The sequence below is a fragment of the Camellia sinensis genome, chromosome 3 (genome assembly GCF_055761805.1).
Source record: "Camellia sinensis isolate YWXY chromosome 3, ASM5576180v1, whole genome shotgun sequence".
Classification (NCBI taxonomy): domain Eukaryota; kingdom Viridiplantae; phylum Streptophyta; class Magnoliopsida; order Ericales; family Theaceae; genus Camellia; species Camellia sinensis.
Window position 1 is genome coordinate 77,316,399 of NC_138963.1, and position 16,012 is coordinate 77,332,410.

At 31.7% G+C, this 16,012-nt stretch overlaps 2 protein-coding genes across 2 annotated transcripts; one reads left to right on the forward strand and one right to left on the reverse strand.

Annotated features, from left to right (window-relative positions):
* The first annotated feature begins 4,227 nt into the window (after positions 1-4,227).
* LOC114293011 (putative cinnamyl alcohol dehydrogenase 1) lies at positions 4,228-8,971 on the forward strand. Its single transcript, XM_082920104.1, has 6 exons — positions 4,228-4,655; positions 6,260-6,373; positions 6,513-6,743; positions 7,921-8,206; positions 8,338-8,488; positions 8,613-8,971. The coding sequence occupies exons 1-6, from the start codon at positions 4,564-4,566 to the stop codon at positions 8,807-8,809; spliced, it is 1,071 nt and encodes a 356-aa protein (XP_082776230.1). The 5' UTR covers positions 4,228-4,563; the 3' UTR covers positions 8,810-8,971.
* A 4,325-nt stretch (positions 8,972-13,296) lies between these two features.
* On the reverse strand, positions 13,297-14,717 carry LOC114293184 (uncharacterized). The gene is made up of 2 exons (XM_028237217.2): positions 13,809-14,717; positions 13,297-13,464 (listed from the first exon to the last, which is right to left on the reverse strand). Exons 1-2 carry the CDS (start codon positions 14,715-14,717, stop codon positions 13,297-13,299), a joined length of 1,077 nt encoding a protein of 358 aa, XP_028093018.2.
* Positions 14,718-16,012: the final 1,295 nt, after the last annotated feature.

Sequence of the window (16,012 nt, forward strand, 5' to 3'; positions counted from 1 at the left end):
ACAGCTCCAATCTCTCAATCTAAATTTCCTGATTTAAAAAAAAAAAAAAATCTTAGCATTTATTAATTTCTCCCAACTCCTAAGTCTTACCTTCATAATAACACTTTAATGCATTAAGAACAAGTATAAAAAAAAATTCTTTGAAAAGTCCCAACACATGATTATTATCCCTCATAATAACACTTTAATATAAAAAAAATTCTTTGAAATCCAATACATATGAATTCCTTGAAAAGTCCCAACACATATGATTATTATCCCTCATAATAACATTTTAATGCATTAAGAACAAGAATAAAAAATTTCTTGAAAAGTCTAACACATATGATTATTATCAAAATATTAAACTTTAATATAATATAATAAAAAAAATACATTTAATTCCTTAAAAAGTCCAACACATATGATTATTATCAAAATATTAAACTTTAATTTAATATAAAAAAGAAGAAAAAAAGAAGACATTTTTAAAAAAAAATATTTAAAAATCACAATTCATAGCTCCAATCTCCCAATCTAAATTTTCTGATTTTAAAAAAAAAAAATCTTAGCATTTATTAATTTCTCCCAACTCCTAAGTCTTACCCTCATAATAACACTTCAATACATTAAGAACAAGCATAAAAAAAATTCTTTGAAAAGTCCCAACACATGATTATTATCCCTCATAATAACACTTTAATGCATTAAGAACAAGCATAAAAAAAATTTCTTTAAAACTCTAACACATATGATTATTATCAAAATATTAAACTTTAATATAATATAATAAAAAAAAGACATTTAATTCCTTAAAAAGTCCAACTCATATGATTATTATCAACATATTAAACTTTAATATAATATAAAAAAAGAAAAAAAGAAGACATTTAAAAAAAATATTTAAAAATCACAATTCACATATATAGATGATTGTAAACACAATCCGTGCATAGTACGGGTGATATGCTATCTATCTATACTATATATTAAGCAAAAGGGGGTTTTTAACCCCCAAGGCTTGTGGGAGCTCCAATATGTTAATCCTAATTTTCTAATTTTTTGTTTTTTTTAAAAAAAAAAATTAACCTCAACATTTATTAACTTCTCTCAACCCACAAGACTTTTTGACTTCTCTCATAATTGTTACAGTACATTTTCCAAAACAAATAATTTTTATATTAAAAATAATTTAAAACAAATATAAATATCTATATCTATATCTATCTATTTATTTATATATATCTCTAACCTACAAGTTTTGTGGGAGTTCCAATATTTGAATCTTAATTTCTTAATTTTTTTGATTTTTTTTTTTTTTAAAAAAACTTAGCAATTATTAAATTCTTCCAAATCTTTTTAACTTCTCCAACACACACACTCTTTTTAACTTTTCACATATCTATTGCAAACAGTGAGTCTCCTTTTTGTTTTCTCCTTCCTGACTTCTTACTTCTACACTTTCAACTTCAGTGACCACGTATACAAATAGTAAGTCTTCTTTTTGTTTTCTCCTTCTTGACTTTTCCTTTTGTTTACTCTTTTAATATTGTAGTTAGATAGCGCATAAAAATATTTTGTGATTTTTCTAGCGAATAAAAAAATTATAATTTGATTTTTTAATATGATTGAAGTTAGATAAATATAAACCCTCACAAAGATGTGATGTGATTATAGTTTGTTCAATGGCTCTTTTTTTTAATATGATTATTGTAGTTAGTTCAATGGTTTTTTTTAATGTTATTTAATCTTTTTATTTACTATTTTAATTTTATTTTTAATATGATTGAATTTAAATAAACATAAACACTCATAAAGAAAAAAATGTGATTGTAATGTGATGTGATTGTAGTTTGTTCAATGGCTCTTTTTTTTAATATAATTGTTGTAGTTAGTTCAATGGTTTTTTTTAATGTTATTTAATCTTTTTATTTACTATTTTAATTTTATTTTTAATATGATTGAAATTAGATAAATATAAACACTCACGAAGAAAAAAAAATGATTGTAGTTAGTTCAATGGTTCTATTTTTTTAATGTGATTGTAGTTAGTCAATGATTCTTTTTTTTATTATTTATTTTTTTATTATGAAAAAAATGTGATGTGATTGTAGTTTGTTCAATGGTTCTTTTTTTTAATGTGATTTAATCTTTTATTTACTGATTTAATGGTTTTTCTTTACAATTATTTATGAAAAAAATATTTGTGATTTGATTTGATTTTTTTCTGATCTGATTTTTAAAGTACCAATTATTGATAATGATTAGATTGTATTTTGAAAAAAAAAATTATAATTGATTTTTTTAACTCACTGTGTTTTTTGAAAAAAAATTATTGTGTTTTTTTAACTATCATTTCACTTAATTTGTGATTTGATTTTTAACTCACTGTGTTTTTTGAAAAACAAAATGGATTGTACTCATTAGGGTCACATAATATACCAATTATTGATGATGATTAAATTGTATTTTGACTCAAAAAAAAAAATTGTAATTGATATTTTTAACTCACTATGTTTTTTGAAAATAAATTCTTGTGTTTTTTAATTATCAATTGACTTAATTTGTGATTGATTTTTTTAATTATTGATGATAATTAGATAGCTTTAAAAAAATTGTGATTTGTATGATTGAAGTTATCTCATTTTGTTTATAATTTTATTTTTTAATATGATTGAAGTTAACTTACAAAAAGAAAAATGTGATTGTAGTTTGTTCAATGGTTATAAATAATATTTTTATTTACTATTTTAATGGTTCTTTTTTTCAATTATTATTTTTTTATTATGAGAAAAATATGATTGTAGTTAGATAGCATTAAAAAAATTGTGATTTGTATGATTGAAATTATCTCCTTTTGTTTATAATTTGATTTTTTTAATATGATTGAAGTTAGATAAACATAAACACTCACAAAAAGAAAAATGTGATTGTCGTTTGTTCAATACTACTAAATAATTTTTTTATTTACTATTTTAATGGTCCTTTTTTTGAATTATTTTTTTTATTATGAAAAAAATGTGATTGTAGTTAGATAGCATTAAAAAAAATGTGATTTGTATGATTGAACTTATCTCCTTTTGTTTATAATTTAATTTTTTAATATGACTGAAATTAGATAAACATAAACACTCAAGGGGGTTTTAAAGGAAAATGGGGTTTTTAACCCCAAGTCCTGTGGGAGTTTCAATATCCCAATCTGAATTTTCTAAATTTTTTATTAAAAAAAAAACTCAGCATTTACTGATTTGGTCAAAATCTCCTGATCAGCATTTATTAACTTTTTTCAATCCACATATCTGCATTTATTGACTTGGTCAAAATCTCCTGATCAACATTTAAAATTTCCTCATACAAATAATTATAGATACAATCTGTGTATAGTTACTGCAGTACCCTTTTCAACTTTTCTCATATACTATGGTTAGTGATAAGATTGTTAAATTATTTTTATAAAAAATCTTAAAAAACGTAATTTATATATTAAAAAAAATCTAAAACAAATATAAATATTTATAATTATCCTGTTCATAGCACGGGTGATAGGCTAGTATATATATATATATATGCAAACATGTTTTTATTTATATCCGTACTATTATATTAAGTGAATGTGAGATTTAATGCGCAAGATTTTGGTTGTTTCTCCTATCCTTCACTTTTTTATTTAAAATATAAAATAATAATAATAAAAATTAGATAGATGAGAGAAGTGAGGCTTGGGTTTTGGATCAATAGGGGTGATTGGGACCACTAATAGAGTTGCTCTAAATGTAGCTCTACTGAGTTGGCATACACTTTAAAAAAAATATGAAAATAAATAAAGGAAAAAGACCAAATATAGAGAGGAAAATGACAAATTAATGCTTCTTTAGTGCTCTTTTTTAGTGATCTAAACCATTTTTCTTGGATCTATTAGAAAAATGCTTGGAGCACTAGGGGGAGCACTAATGATGTGACAGTTAGCCCCGCCCACTTTCTATGCCTTGTTTTCGTTTTTTGTTTTTGTCATTCCGAATGCATTAGTATTATTAGTGGTGCATTTTTTAGTGGACTAAATCATCGTTGGATCTATTATGTGTCCGTTTTAAAAAAATGAGTAAAACCACTAAAAAGATGAGCACTAATAGCTCTAAAGTGGTGTGGGTCCCACATGATGGGATGATTTGCTCGTGTTTTTTTTTTTTGAATTTTTACCTTATTAGTGGTCCATTAATTCTCTCAAATTAGTGGGATGAATCATTGTTATTCATTTTTTTTTATGAAAAAACGGTTTAGAGCTCTAAAAGAGCTCTTATTCGTCTTTTTCTCCGCTATAATTTGTCTTTTTCAATATATTTTTTTCCTCTACTACCAATTGTATAGAGCTCCATTTTTTTATTCTATTTTTATTTATTTAAATTATTCATGCATTACGGGTCAATCACTTATATATATATATAGTGGTGCTATAGCCAAACTTGGCCTATGCATACATCGAGCGAGATAGACGGAGAGAGATATAAAAAAAAAAAAAAAAAATAGAGAGAGAGAGAGAGAGAGAGAGAGAGAGAGGTGTATTTGAGGTAGAAAGCGAAGATAGCAATGAGTTCAGGAGGAGAGATGAAGGAGGACTGCCATGGATGGGCGGCGAGAGATCCATCTGGATTGCTCTCTCCTTACAAATTTGGCCGCAGGTATGTATCTATATGCGCATACATGTTCTTACATATATTTATATTTATATATATACTTGTGTGCACTTACATTGATTATTCGAAATTGTAATTAATGAAGAGAATTGAAACCACACGTCAATCTTTCATCAATCTTGTCGTTGCTTAATTATAATTTCTTTGCAGTGTTGAAGCCATATGTTCATCGCTACTTCACACAGTACCAAATCTGCTGCCATGTTTTCTATTTGGATTTTCTTTCATTCCCCCCCCCCCCCCCCCCCCTTCTTTTGGAAATGGGAATTCCAACCCCAAGTGGCTGGCATGAGGGTTTTTTGATCTTTTTTCTTTGATTTTAGACAACTTTTTTTTAAGGGTAAATTACACTTGCCTCCCTGAGCTTTGAAGAAAAATACAATCATTTCTACACTTTTGACATAATGACAGTAACTTAAAACGGTCGAAATTAATACAGACAATGGGCAAATACTCAAATCAAGGAAGATAGATATTAATTGTAGTAGAAAAAGAAGATGATAACACTATTTTTTTATTTATATGCCTAACGAACGATTGATGAAAAATTACTTAACAATTTTGTGAATGAAAACATCAAGGGAGACGAATGTAATTACGTCAAAAGTGTGGGGCTCACTATATTTTCTCTAAACCTGAGGGGAGGCTAGTGTAATTTACCCTTTTTTAATTCCTTGTTGGGTTAGACTTCTTTCAAGGTCAAATATGACCTTAAGAGAACTATTCGGGCCTATAGGGCCGCAACCATTCTTGGTTTTTATTTATGATTTGAACCATTTCTTTTGTAGGGATCTTTGTGTATATCATCATGAAAAAAATTAAGTTATAAAAATTTTATGGGCACTCGGGCCATAAGTCCAATTTCAAAACTAATGAATCCTTATTATAAAAAAAAATAGGGTAAAAATAGTAATTTGTTGTAGAAAAAATAGTAATTTGTAGTAAAAATAGTAATTCATTTCGGCAACTGGCTACACAGCAATCTGATGGCAGTAGGGTAAAAATTGGGAAAAAAATCATTCAAAATAGTAATTTGCCCCTCTCATGAAACAATTTCATTAATAATGTCCTTATTATAAAAAAAGATTGATCCTTAGATCTAATGTCATATCCTCCTATAAAAATGGACTTATCACCAATAAATCCTTATTTTATTACATTTGTCTCGAAAAAAGTAGATGGTTTATTTTAAAAAACACACCTGCCTTCCATTTTTTTGGAGACAGATGTCATAAAATGAAAAATTACGATTATCTGATGGATCTAATTTTTTGTAATAGATGACATATACGGAAGGTCTTACAAAATAAACGGTTTAGATCATTGAAACGGTATCCATAATGGGCACCATGGGCCCAAACAGTTCACTCAAGTTCAAATTTAAATTTGAGAGAAGCCCAACCCTTGTTTTTATTAGACTTTTGTCAAATTTGATCCATTTTTTAATTTTTAGGGTTATGAAAGGTAAAAAGAGTAGTAAAAATTCATCAGATGACAACTTGACAAATAAATTTTTTCTTTCTACTCTCGTGATATACATATATAGATGTATGTGTATACTTACTGGTTTTAGCATGAAAACAATGAAGGGCTGTTCGAAGTGATGATGTTTCCCTGAAAATTACCCATTGTGGAGTGTGTTATGCTGATGTTGTATGGACAAAGAATAAATTTGGAGACTCAAAGTATCCCGTAGTGCCAGGGTATGTGCTTCATTCTCTCTCATGTCAGATTATGTATCTACAGAGGGTCATTTCATACGCCTCTCATGAATTGATGTATATGCAACGCATTGTTTTTTTTTTTTTTTTTCAAAAAAAAAAATAATAATAATAAAAACAGACATGAGATTGCTGGAATTGTTCAAGAGGTTGGTTCTAATGTTCATCACTTCAAAGTTGGAGACCATGTTGGAGTGGGAACATATATCGATTCCTGCAGAGATTGTGAGTATTGTGGTATGTATATGGATGTCTACTGCTCCAAGGGAGCTGTCTCTACTTTCAACTCTATTGATGCAGATGGTATGGTCACAAAGGGTGGATATTCTAGTTACATTGTTGTTCATGAAAGGTAAGCTTGTTTTCTTCCCTTTTTTAACAATCTGTAGTGAGAAATAGAAAAAATGAGAAAGTTGCATAGCATGTGGTAGTGGCCCAAGGAATCTTGAGAGCCCATACAAGACATAAACTAAGGTCTTAGGCCCTGGGGTTTTGAACAATCAGGGCCTTCGACCTAAAGATTTATTTTTGTGTGGGTTTTTTTTTGGCTCGTCTTGAGTTACCTTATGGTTTAGCCTCCTCTTGCTGTGAGAATTGAATTTGGGCATTATTTATGCCTGGTAAGAGAGTGCCTCATCCAACAGGTTTATGGTACCCCTTGATCTGTCTGCTCATTCTCTATATTTTCTACAATTCAATAAAAAGTGCATGTTGGAATGAATGATTGAGTTAGCATCTACTTGCCCCTGTGGGTGGAGCTATAGCTAATGTAGTGGTGTCAATTGACACCACTGCAATTCCAAGAATGTTTAGAGTACATGTGAAATTTTATTCAAATTTCTGGATTTTAACAAATTGAACTCAGTTGACATAGGAAACAAAAAATTAATTTTGTAGTTTACAAATTGGTTCAATATAGTTAAAAATAATAATCGAAGTTATACAAATTTTTTAATATTTTAGAAGCAAAAAACTATGCAAACTAATAAATTTTACAAAATTTTCTTACTAATTGATATATCATGCAATGATAAATTTTAAAATCTAAAAGGTGCCACATCAGTGAGTAAAAAAAAAATAATGACATATCTTGACTTTTTTATTGAAGAGATGGTATTAATGTTCCAATATTTTGTTTTTGCTTACAATTTGACTAGTTTGAATTAATTTTGTCAATATGATTGGAAAGATATAAAATTTGTATGGTTAGTATAATCTGATCTTTAATATTGATAGCTTGTGTAGAGCCAAAAATATGATATGATGACTTGCTAAATTATCCCACTTATTGTAATTTGTGGCTACGCCGCTGCTTGCCTCCTTATGGATGGCATTGTTGGCAAACAAGGCAGGTAATGTGAATGTGCCCTGCTTCTCTTTTATGATATCAAAATAAACATTTGCAATTTGGCCATGAATGCATGGATATATGAGAGTGTATAACAAACAAATACAACCAAAAAAATTTGAGCAAATTATTTATCGTTGGACTAAACATTATTCTTGTGTTGATGCTTGTAAAATTACAGGTACTGCTTTAGGATACCTAATGACTTACCGTTGGCCTTAGCAGCACCACTGCTATGTGCGGGAATCACTGTTTATAGTCCCATGATTCGCCATAAAATGAATCAGCCGGGTAAATCTCTTGGGGTTATCGGTCTAGGTGGCCTTGGTCACTTGGCAGTGAAGTTTGGGAAGGCTTTCGGATTGAGTGTTACAGTTTTCAGCACCAGTATATCTAAGAAAGACGAAGCCCTAAACAAGCTTGGAGCAGATAATTTTGTGATCTCGTCTGACGAAGAACAGATGAAGGTAAAGGCCACGAGCATTTCTCCTCCATGATATGTTTTGTTTGTCACACAAGCTCACAGCTTAGCAAAAAAGTGGGAATTATAGCGATGAAAGTTTCCATAATTGACAATCATCATTTTAATTTCATGCAGGCCATGGCTAATTCACTCAACTTTATTATCGACTCAGCATCGGGGGATCACCCAATTGATCAGTACATGCCACTGTTGAAAACCAGTGGCTCCTTCGTCCTGGTTGGTGTCCCAAGTGAAATCAAGGTCCATCCTATAAGTCTGATAATGGGTATGTATTTTCATCACATAGTTCTTGAAAATTGAAAATTAAGAGAATAATAGGCATTGTGATTTTCTGAGAAAAGTAATTCTCCGCCAATGAGAACTCAAACATAAACATGTTTCTTTGGCAGGTATGAAAACCATATCCGGGAGCGGGACGGGGGGAACGAAAGAGACACAAGAGATGTTGGATTTTTGTGCAACTCAGAAGACATACCCAGAGATTGAAATAATTCCTATTGAGTATATAAATGAAGCTTTAGAGCGGATGATAAAGAGGGATGTGAAGTACCGATTTGTTATTGATATAGGGAACTCTTTGAAATGAAACAAGGGAAGAAAAATAAAAAATTAATCAATAGTCGTGATATTAGTGAAGATAGAAGTGACTAGAGGACTAAATAAAGGGTGAGAGAAGTGATGATCTTCTTGATGTGTTGTGGTACTACATATTTGTTTTTTTAAATTATGTTTGGATTGTGGTGTTTTAGATTATGGATTTGTGAAAAAAATTTGTAGCGGGAAGGAAAGAAAAGAAGAAAAAAAAAATACATAAAAAATATAAAAAAAAAAATCACATAAATGGGATTTGGGTCAGGCCCAGCTATCAACTGCTCTAAGCACTATTATCATTGATTTCCAATTAGTTTTTTCATTTCTTACGTATTTGAGATTTTCCAAAAAAGTAAAGTGAGCCTCTGAAATGGAAATATTTCAAAGAAGTATATAAATAATGTACATAAAACATGGTTTTTTGAAAGCCCAAGAGGACTAAAATAGTATACGTACAAATAATGTACATACAACATGGTTTTCCAAAATATCATGTGGTTATCATCAAACTTGTAACGGATATTTTCATCTAGCATCTACACATTACAAAAAGGCTTAATTACATAACAGTTTTCTCAATTGTTTGCAAATATTACTTTATTTTCTTATTTATGAATTCGTATACATTAACTCATTTAATTATGAAAATTATATAAATATATCATTTTTTGAAAATTATATAAATATATCATTTTTTGAGATGGTTTAAAGGCAAATATTTTTATAGTTGAGAGACAAATATACAAATTCACATATGATGGGAGTAGAGTGATTTTACTAATAGTTGAAAACCTCTTGATGTAATTAACCTTACAAAAATATTACAAATCAATTACATTTTTTAAGCTATTTCTAACTAGAAAAACAGGTAACTATCCTAAGGTGTTGTTTGTTTAATTAGTTAATCAAGTTTTTTGGCTAAATTAGTCACAAAAAATCAAAATAGATTAAAAATCTAATAAGATAAAATATCATATTTAAATCATAATCATTTTATTTTTCTTTTATAAAAGTCAAAAAAGTCAACTCAAACAAATTTTTTAACTTGAATAAAATGTCTAAAAATTCAAAAAAATCAACCAAACTTTCCAACCAAATCCTAAGACTAACGCTGTGTTTAGTTGGGAGATTTGGGAAAGGATTTGAAAAGAGAAAGGAAAAAAATGTGTGAAACTAGATAAAATAGATATATTTTATTCATATTTCACTTGTCTTTTCCTTTTTCCTTTCTAAATCCATTCCTAAATTGTACAACCAAACATACATAAAGGAAAATAATTTGCAGGTTAGACCACCAGGTTGTATTTGATCTTGACCAATTATAAGCGGCTAGTTTTCACTTACCCTTTTTTTGGGTACATCAGAAATAAAACATAGTGCGAACAAAAATGATCCGTAGCTCGAAGGTTTCGGGCTCGAATGGCTCGAAAGTTTAAATTTCTCTCTCCTCTCGATCTCTTCCCCTCTCCGCCTCTGCAGTTCACTCTCGCCTCTCTCACCTCTCTCACTCTCAACAAACCTCTCTTTCACTCTCGCCTTATCCCTCTCTCCTCTCTATCTCTTCACTCTCACCTCTTGCCTCTCTCACCTGTCTCTTGAAGGAGTTCGAAGGACGACGAAACGGTGGACGAACGATAGCGGAGGCAGACGAACCACGACGGAGGAAGGAGGACGACGAACCACGACGAAGGACGAACTAGAGCCGGCGACAGCGAATCTGAGGTAAACCTGAAATCGCAAAGTTAGGGTTTACGTTTGGCTTCAATTTTTGTAGAAATTAGTCGATTGGGAGTGTTTGGGGTTGGATTTTGTTTGCTATTTGTGTTAGGGTTTGGGATTTGGCTTTAATTTGTGATATGTTAGGGTTTGGGATTTACCTTTATACTTGTGATCAAGAATGAACTCTGTGTTCACATTTTGCACACTGTGTATGTTGAAAAATTGAAATTTAAATGACTTCTCAATTTATACCTGGGATTTGCCTTTATACCTGCATATGACTTCTCAGTTTTTTGATTTAAGTGTGCCTTTATACTTGCCTTTATACCTGTAATTTAAATTCAGCAACCTGTGTATGTTGAGTGAATTTCAGAAACCTGTTAAGAACACAGGTGCACCAGATGTTAATGGCTGTTAAGAACACAGGTGAACCTGTTAAGAACACCTGTGTATGTTGAGTGAAATTCAGCAACCTTTAATGAACAGGTAGAGGTGAAGAACACAGGTGCAGAATGTGAGCTCCATTGTCGATGTTAATGGCTGCAATTGAAATTTTTGATTTAACTCTCAGAGCAAAAAATTGAAATTTACTGGAATCAAATAGCTGGAATTGATGTAATTTACAAGAGAGTAGCTGTTATAATATTTAGTTTTTAAGTATTTTCATCAAATACATCAACTGATGGTTTAGGATTTGGGGGTATTTAGTTTTGATGGTTTGGCAAGTTCAAATAGCTGGAATCAGTAGTACAATTTTGGGCTTTGCAACTGAGAGGTCATATTGAATAGACAAACAAGGCTTGTGAAAAAGAAATGGTGAAAAAGAAATACACTGTCAAGCACCTGTTATTGAATAGGCAAACACTAGGAATCCATCTTTTTGAGTGTTTTGGAAATGCAAGTGAAAAAGAAATTGTTTTAGCCTAATCACTTCAGATTGCATAGAAAAATATTGAGGAAATGGTGTAAACTTTAGTTGTTGTTGAGTTGCATCTGTGCTGCACAGCGTAGCGAATCCTTTTGAATTTCCAAAGCCCTAAGACTGCAGGAAAGGCGAAACATGAAAGACCAAGAATCACCATTGAGTAACACAAAGAAGAGTTTGGCATCATAATCTGATTCTTATTTACAGGATTCCTAGTGTTTGTTTCCTTTCTTTCTTATCTATAGTAAAGTATAGTTGAATCATCATCTTCTACTAATAGGTAAATCAGCTTGAGAGATAAAAAAAAAATAGGAAGAACGTCATCTTCTACTAATCGGTAGTTAAATCTGTTGCTATTTTTTATGCAGATAAAAAAATGGCTTCATCTTCTACTAATAATACAAACATAAGATTAAAGCCAAGGTTTTGTAATTGTAGAAGAACAGCTTCCATACGTATAGTACGAACCAATGAGAATGGAAATGAAAGACGTGTCTATTTTGTTTGCCCAAGAAAATATGTAAGTACCTGTTATATAAATGAATCTGTTACTTCTTACAAATTTCATTTGTCTATTATTGATTAACTGATGCTTGTCCATTGTAGACTGCAAACGAACATTGCAATTACTTCAGGTGGTTCATGGATGATGACGACGACGACATTACCTCCACAATCCGTGCCAATGCTGGACCTCGGACAGATTCAAGAACAGAAGAAATTAATGATCTAAGGAGAAGGCTTGGTGAGCATGATAGAAGGCTTCAAAGGATGGAGAAGATTTTCAAGGCAATGACTTATGTCATTGTATTTTGTGTATTTTTGTACTTTATCATGTAAATGACTCAGTTGTTAGGTTTTGGAACATGCTATGAATGTAATCTACTTTTCTACTTGTTTTGTAATTTTTTTTTTTTGTGCTTAAAAATTTGATGGTTTGAAAAAACAAGTGTATAACAGGTTTGTTTGAAATGAAATGTATTGAATGAACAGTGTGTGAAATCTGTTGAATTATGTTGGTTGCTTAACAGTGTGCATTATATGTGATGGTTTGAAAAAACAGGTGTATTGATTAACAATGTGTTGACTTAACAAGTGTTTGACAGTATATCTTTTTGGACAATGGTTGAACAGGTTGAACAGGTTGAATAACAAGGTGTTCAATGAACAGCTTGAACAGCTTGAAGGTTGATTAACAGGTTCTTCAAGTTGAAGGTTGATTAACAGGTTAAAGGTTGAAATCTGATGCTATGAACTTGGCATGAAATCTGTTGATTAACAGGTTCTTGAATGATTAACAGGGTCTTGGAAAAATTTGTTGAACAGGTTGAATGCGTATAACAGGTTGAACAGATTGAACTTGACAATGTGTGAAATTTGTTGAATGAATAGGGGCATTTCTTAACAGTGTATATGATGGCATACTAATAACAGTGTATTGTTTGTGATGTTGAGCAATCTGTTCATGGTTTGCATTTATTAACAGGGTCATTTCTTAACAGTGTGTATGGTTTGCATTGTATGTGATGGTTTGCATTGCAAATGACTCAGGTTTGCATTGTAGGTAATGGTACACCACAAAGCATATGATATTTTCTCAAGACAACCAAATGAGTAAAATAATAAATAAATAAGTAAAATAGGCTAACGAGCTAGTGTTGATCAAAGGATATCTGTTATACATGCATCATTACTGTGATTCACAAATTAATAATTGAAACCAGATCCAGAAATTGATCATCAATGCCATAACATATGGGACATTCACTTCATTGAACTCAAACATATGGGACATTCAAGTGAACAATCGGAAGTTTACAAATGAAATTCACGTACAATTACCACTTCGAAACTAGAAAAAAAAAAGAGACATTTGGATCCCCGTTGATATTCAAGTTAACAAAACATGACGGTACTATCGATCTTTGACTGCTAATATTGTTGACCATTCCAGCTTCTTGGTGAGATGTTCTCCCAATGTCGTCCCCACTTGTGGTAACTGGTGCCTGTAAAAATAAAGTAAATAATAAAAAAAAATTCCACAAACATATTCAGGGAAAGGGTCTGCTATGGCATCCACAAACAAAGTGCAATATATAAAGTCCGTTGAACACATATAAGGAAAGGGTCTGCTATGGCATCCATAGAAGGACGATAGTAATGTTGACTTGGCGGCACCTAATGATGAAATAGTAACACAAGTAAATTACTAATTTCAAGCAGTGAAATTAAAAGTCAAAATAAAAAACCCCAAACAACCTTCATATTTAACACGTACCGGTTCATACATAGTGTGTTGCACGCCTCCCATACAAGGAAAGCTTAACTTACGAGGTTCACCTTGACGCACCTTCTTATTCTTTCCCTTCAATCGATTGACTATTGCATCAATCTTGCTAACCTTCCGTTTCGTACATGGACGGCCTCTTCGGCAAGCAACCAAAGGACTTCGTATCTTGCGAGTCATGCTTTCTTTTGTAGTATTGATACGAGGCGGACTTTTTGATGAAGTATGGGAAGGTGGTAAAGTACTACTTGAAGGTGGTAAAGTACTAGTACATGGCACATTACTTGCACTACTTGATTGAACTGTTCTCACTTCATCCTTGATTTTCATCAACCCAAGTTGAATCACTTTGTGTTTAGCATCATCATTAGTAGCAAGATCTAGGATCTCATCCAACGTGTTGTGATAGTTATCATGCAACTTTGGATGTAGAGAAGAGCCAAAGTTAGTATATGTGGTTGGAATGCACGTGTAGCCTCTTTCCAAGTCTTTTCTCCATCTCGAAACAATGCATTTAGTTGGCACCTCATATATGGATCTCTCAATGAGCACAGAAAGTGAATGTGCACACATAATACCTCTAAACTCAAACAACCGAGACATACAAAGGAGCTCACATTCAGTTGAATTAAAGTACACAACAAATTCCACTTTCTTCATCCCCTCACCCACAACAATAGCCTCCCTCACATGATAGGTACAAATTGCTCCCTCCTGTTTGATAAGATTTGCACGACAATACACTAGACGCTTCATTTCTAGTTGAACTTCTTTAAATTTGGAATTAGTGTAAGCTACACGAAATTGCTTCTCAAAACGATACACCGTTAAACAATCATACAATTTGTTACGAAACTTAAAATCTGCTTTTGTCTCCTTCTCTACCTTACTTCTCAACGCATTGTCATACTGCTCAACAAATTGCTTCAAGGTTGTCTTGGAGTTCACATATCCATCAAAGAATGCATTCATACTCTCACTTCGTTGTGTAGTTGACATGACAGCCCAAATATGTCTTTAACATAGGCAGGAATCCACCTATGTCGCTCACGATGTAATACCCCCAACCACTCGTTATCATTCAAATTGAAATTTTCAATCATTGCTTCCCAATATTCCTCAAATTCATCTATTGTGAATGAATCATAAACTGCATTACTGAAAGAAACCTTAATGGACTCATATTGCGAATATCCTCTCAATTTCTCGGAAATTTTCTTCATAATATGCCATAAACACCAACAATGTCAAGCCTGTGGGAAGACAATTTCTATGGCATTTTGCATAGCTCTGCACTGGTCAGTTATTATCGCTTTTAGGAGAGCATCTGACATACAACTTAACCATTCTTTGAATAGCCAAACAAAAGTCTCCGTGTTCTCATTACTTAACAACCCACAACCGAACAAAATTGACTGTCCATGGTGATTAACTCCTACAAATGGAGCAAATGGCATGTCATATTTGTTTGTCAAATAGGTTGTGTCAAAAGAGACAACATCCCCAAATGCTTTGTAAGCTGCCCTACTCCTTGCATCCGCCCAGAACAAGTTGCGCATGTGACCATCTTCATCAAGGTCAATTGCCGAATAAAAGTTTGAATTTTGTTGTTGCATTTTATGAAAATAATGTGTAACTGATTCGGCATCTCCTACCCCAAGTCTCAACCTTCTAGCATTGTTGATATAATTCCTTGCATCTCGTTCATCAAACATTAATGCCTCATATCCCTCCGCTTCAACAACTATGGAATGAAAATTCTTAGCCACCCCAATTCCTGCTGCATTGTTAATTTCTAATCTCCTCGTCACCGACGTAACAATCCTCTTATTCATTGCAAAATGCTGTGAGTCAGTAACAACCAAATCATGAGTGTGCTCAAGCACAACTGTGGTTAACTTATATGTTCCATCATTTTGTAGACTGGCTCTTACCCTTGCTTTACACTCAATTTTTGATGACAAAGATGGTTGCGAGGGATTTATTTATGATCTTTTTGTTCTGTTCCGCGCCCTAGTACATTCAATTCCAAAGTACTTAACTTCCCCATCACATGTTAAATTTTGTTTTCTATAAGCTATAGCAAATCCCGATTGTTTGGCATATTTTGCATAAAATGCGTACACCTCTTTTTTTGAGCTAAAATACATTCCCTTCTTAGGTTCTTCAACTTCACCACACTCATTAAATGAAAGAGTGTTATCTTCTTCTTCAACTTCGTCACTCCCATTGAAAAAATTATTGTTCGAATCAATATCCATTGTACC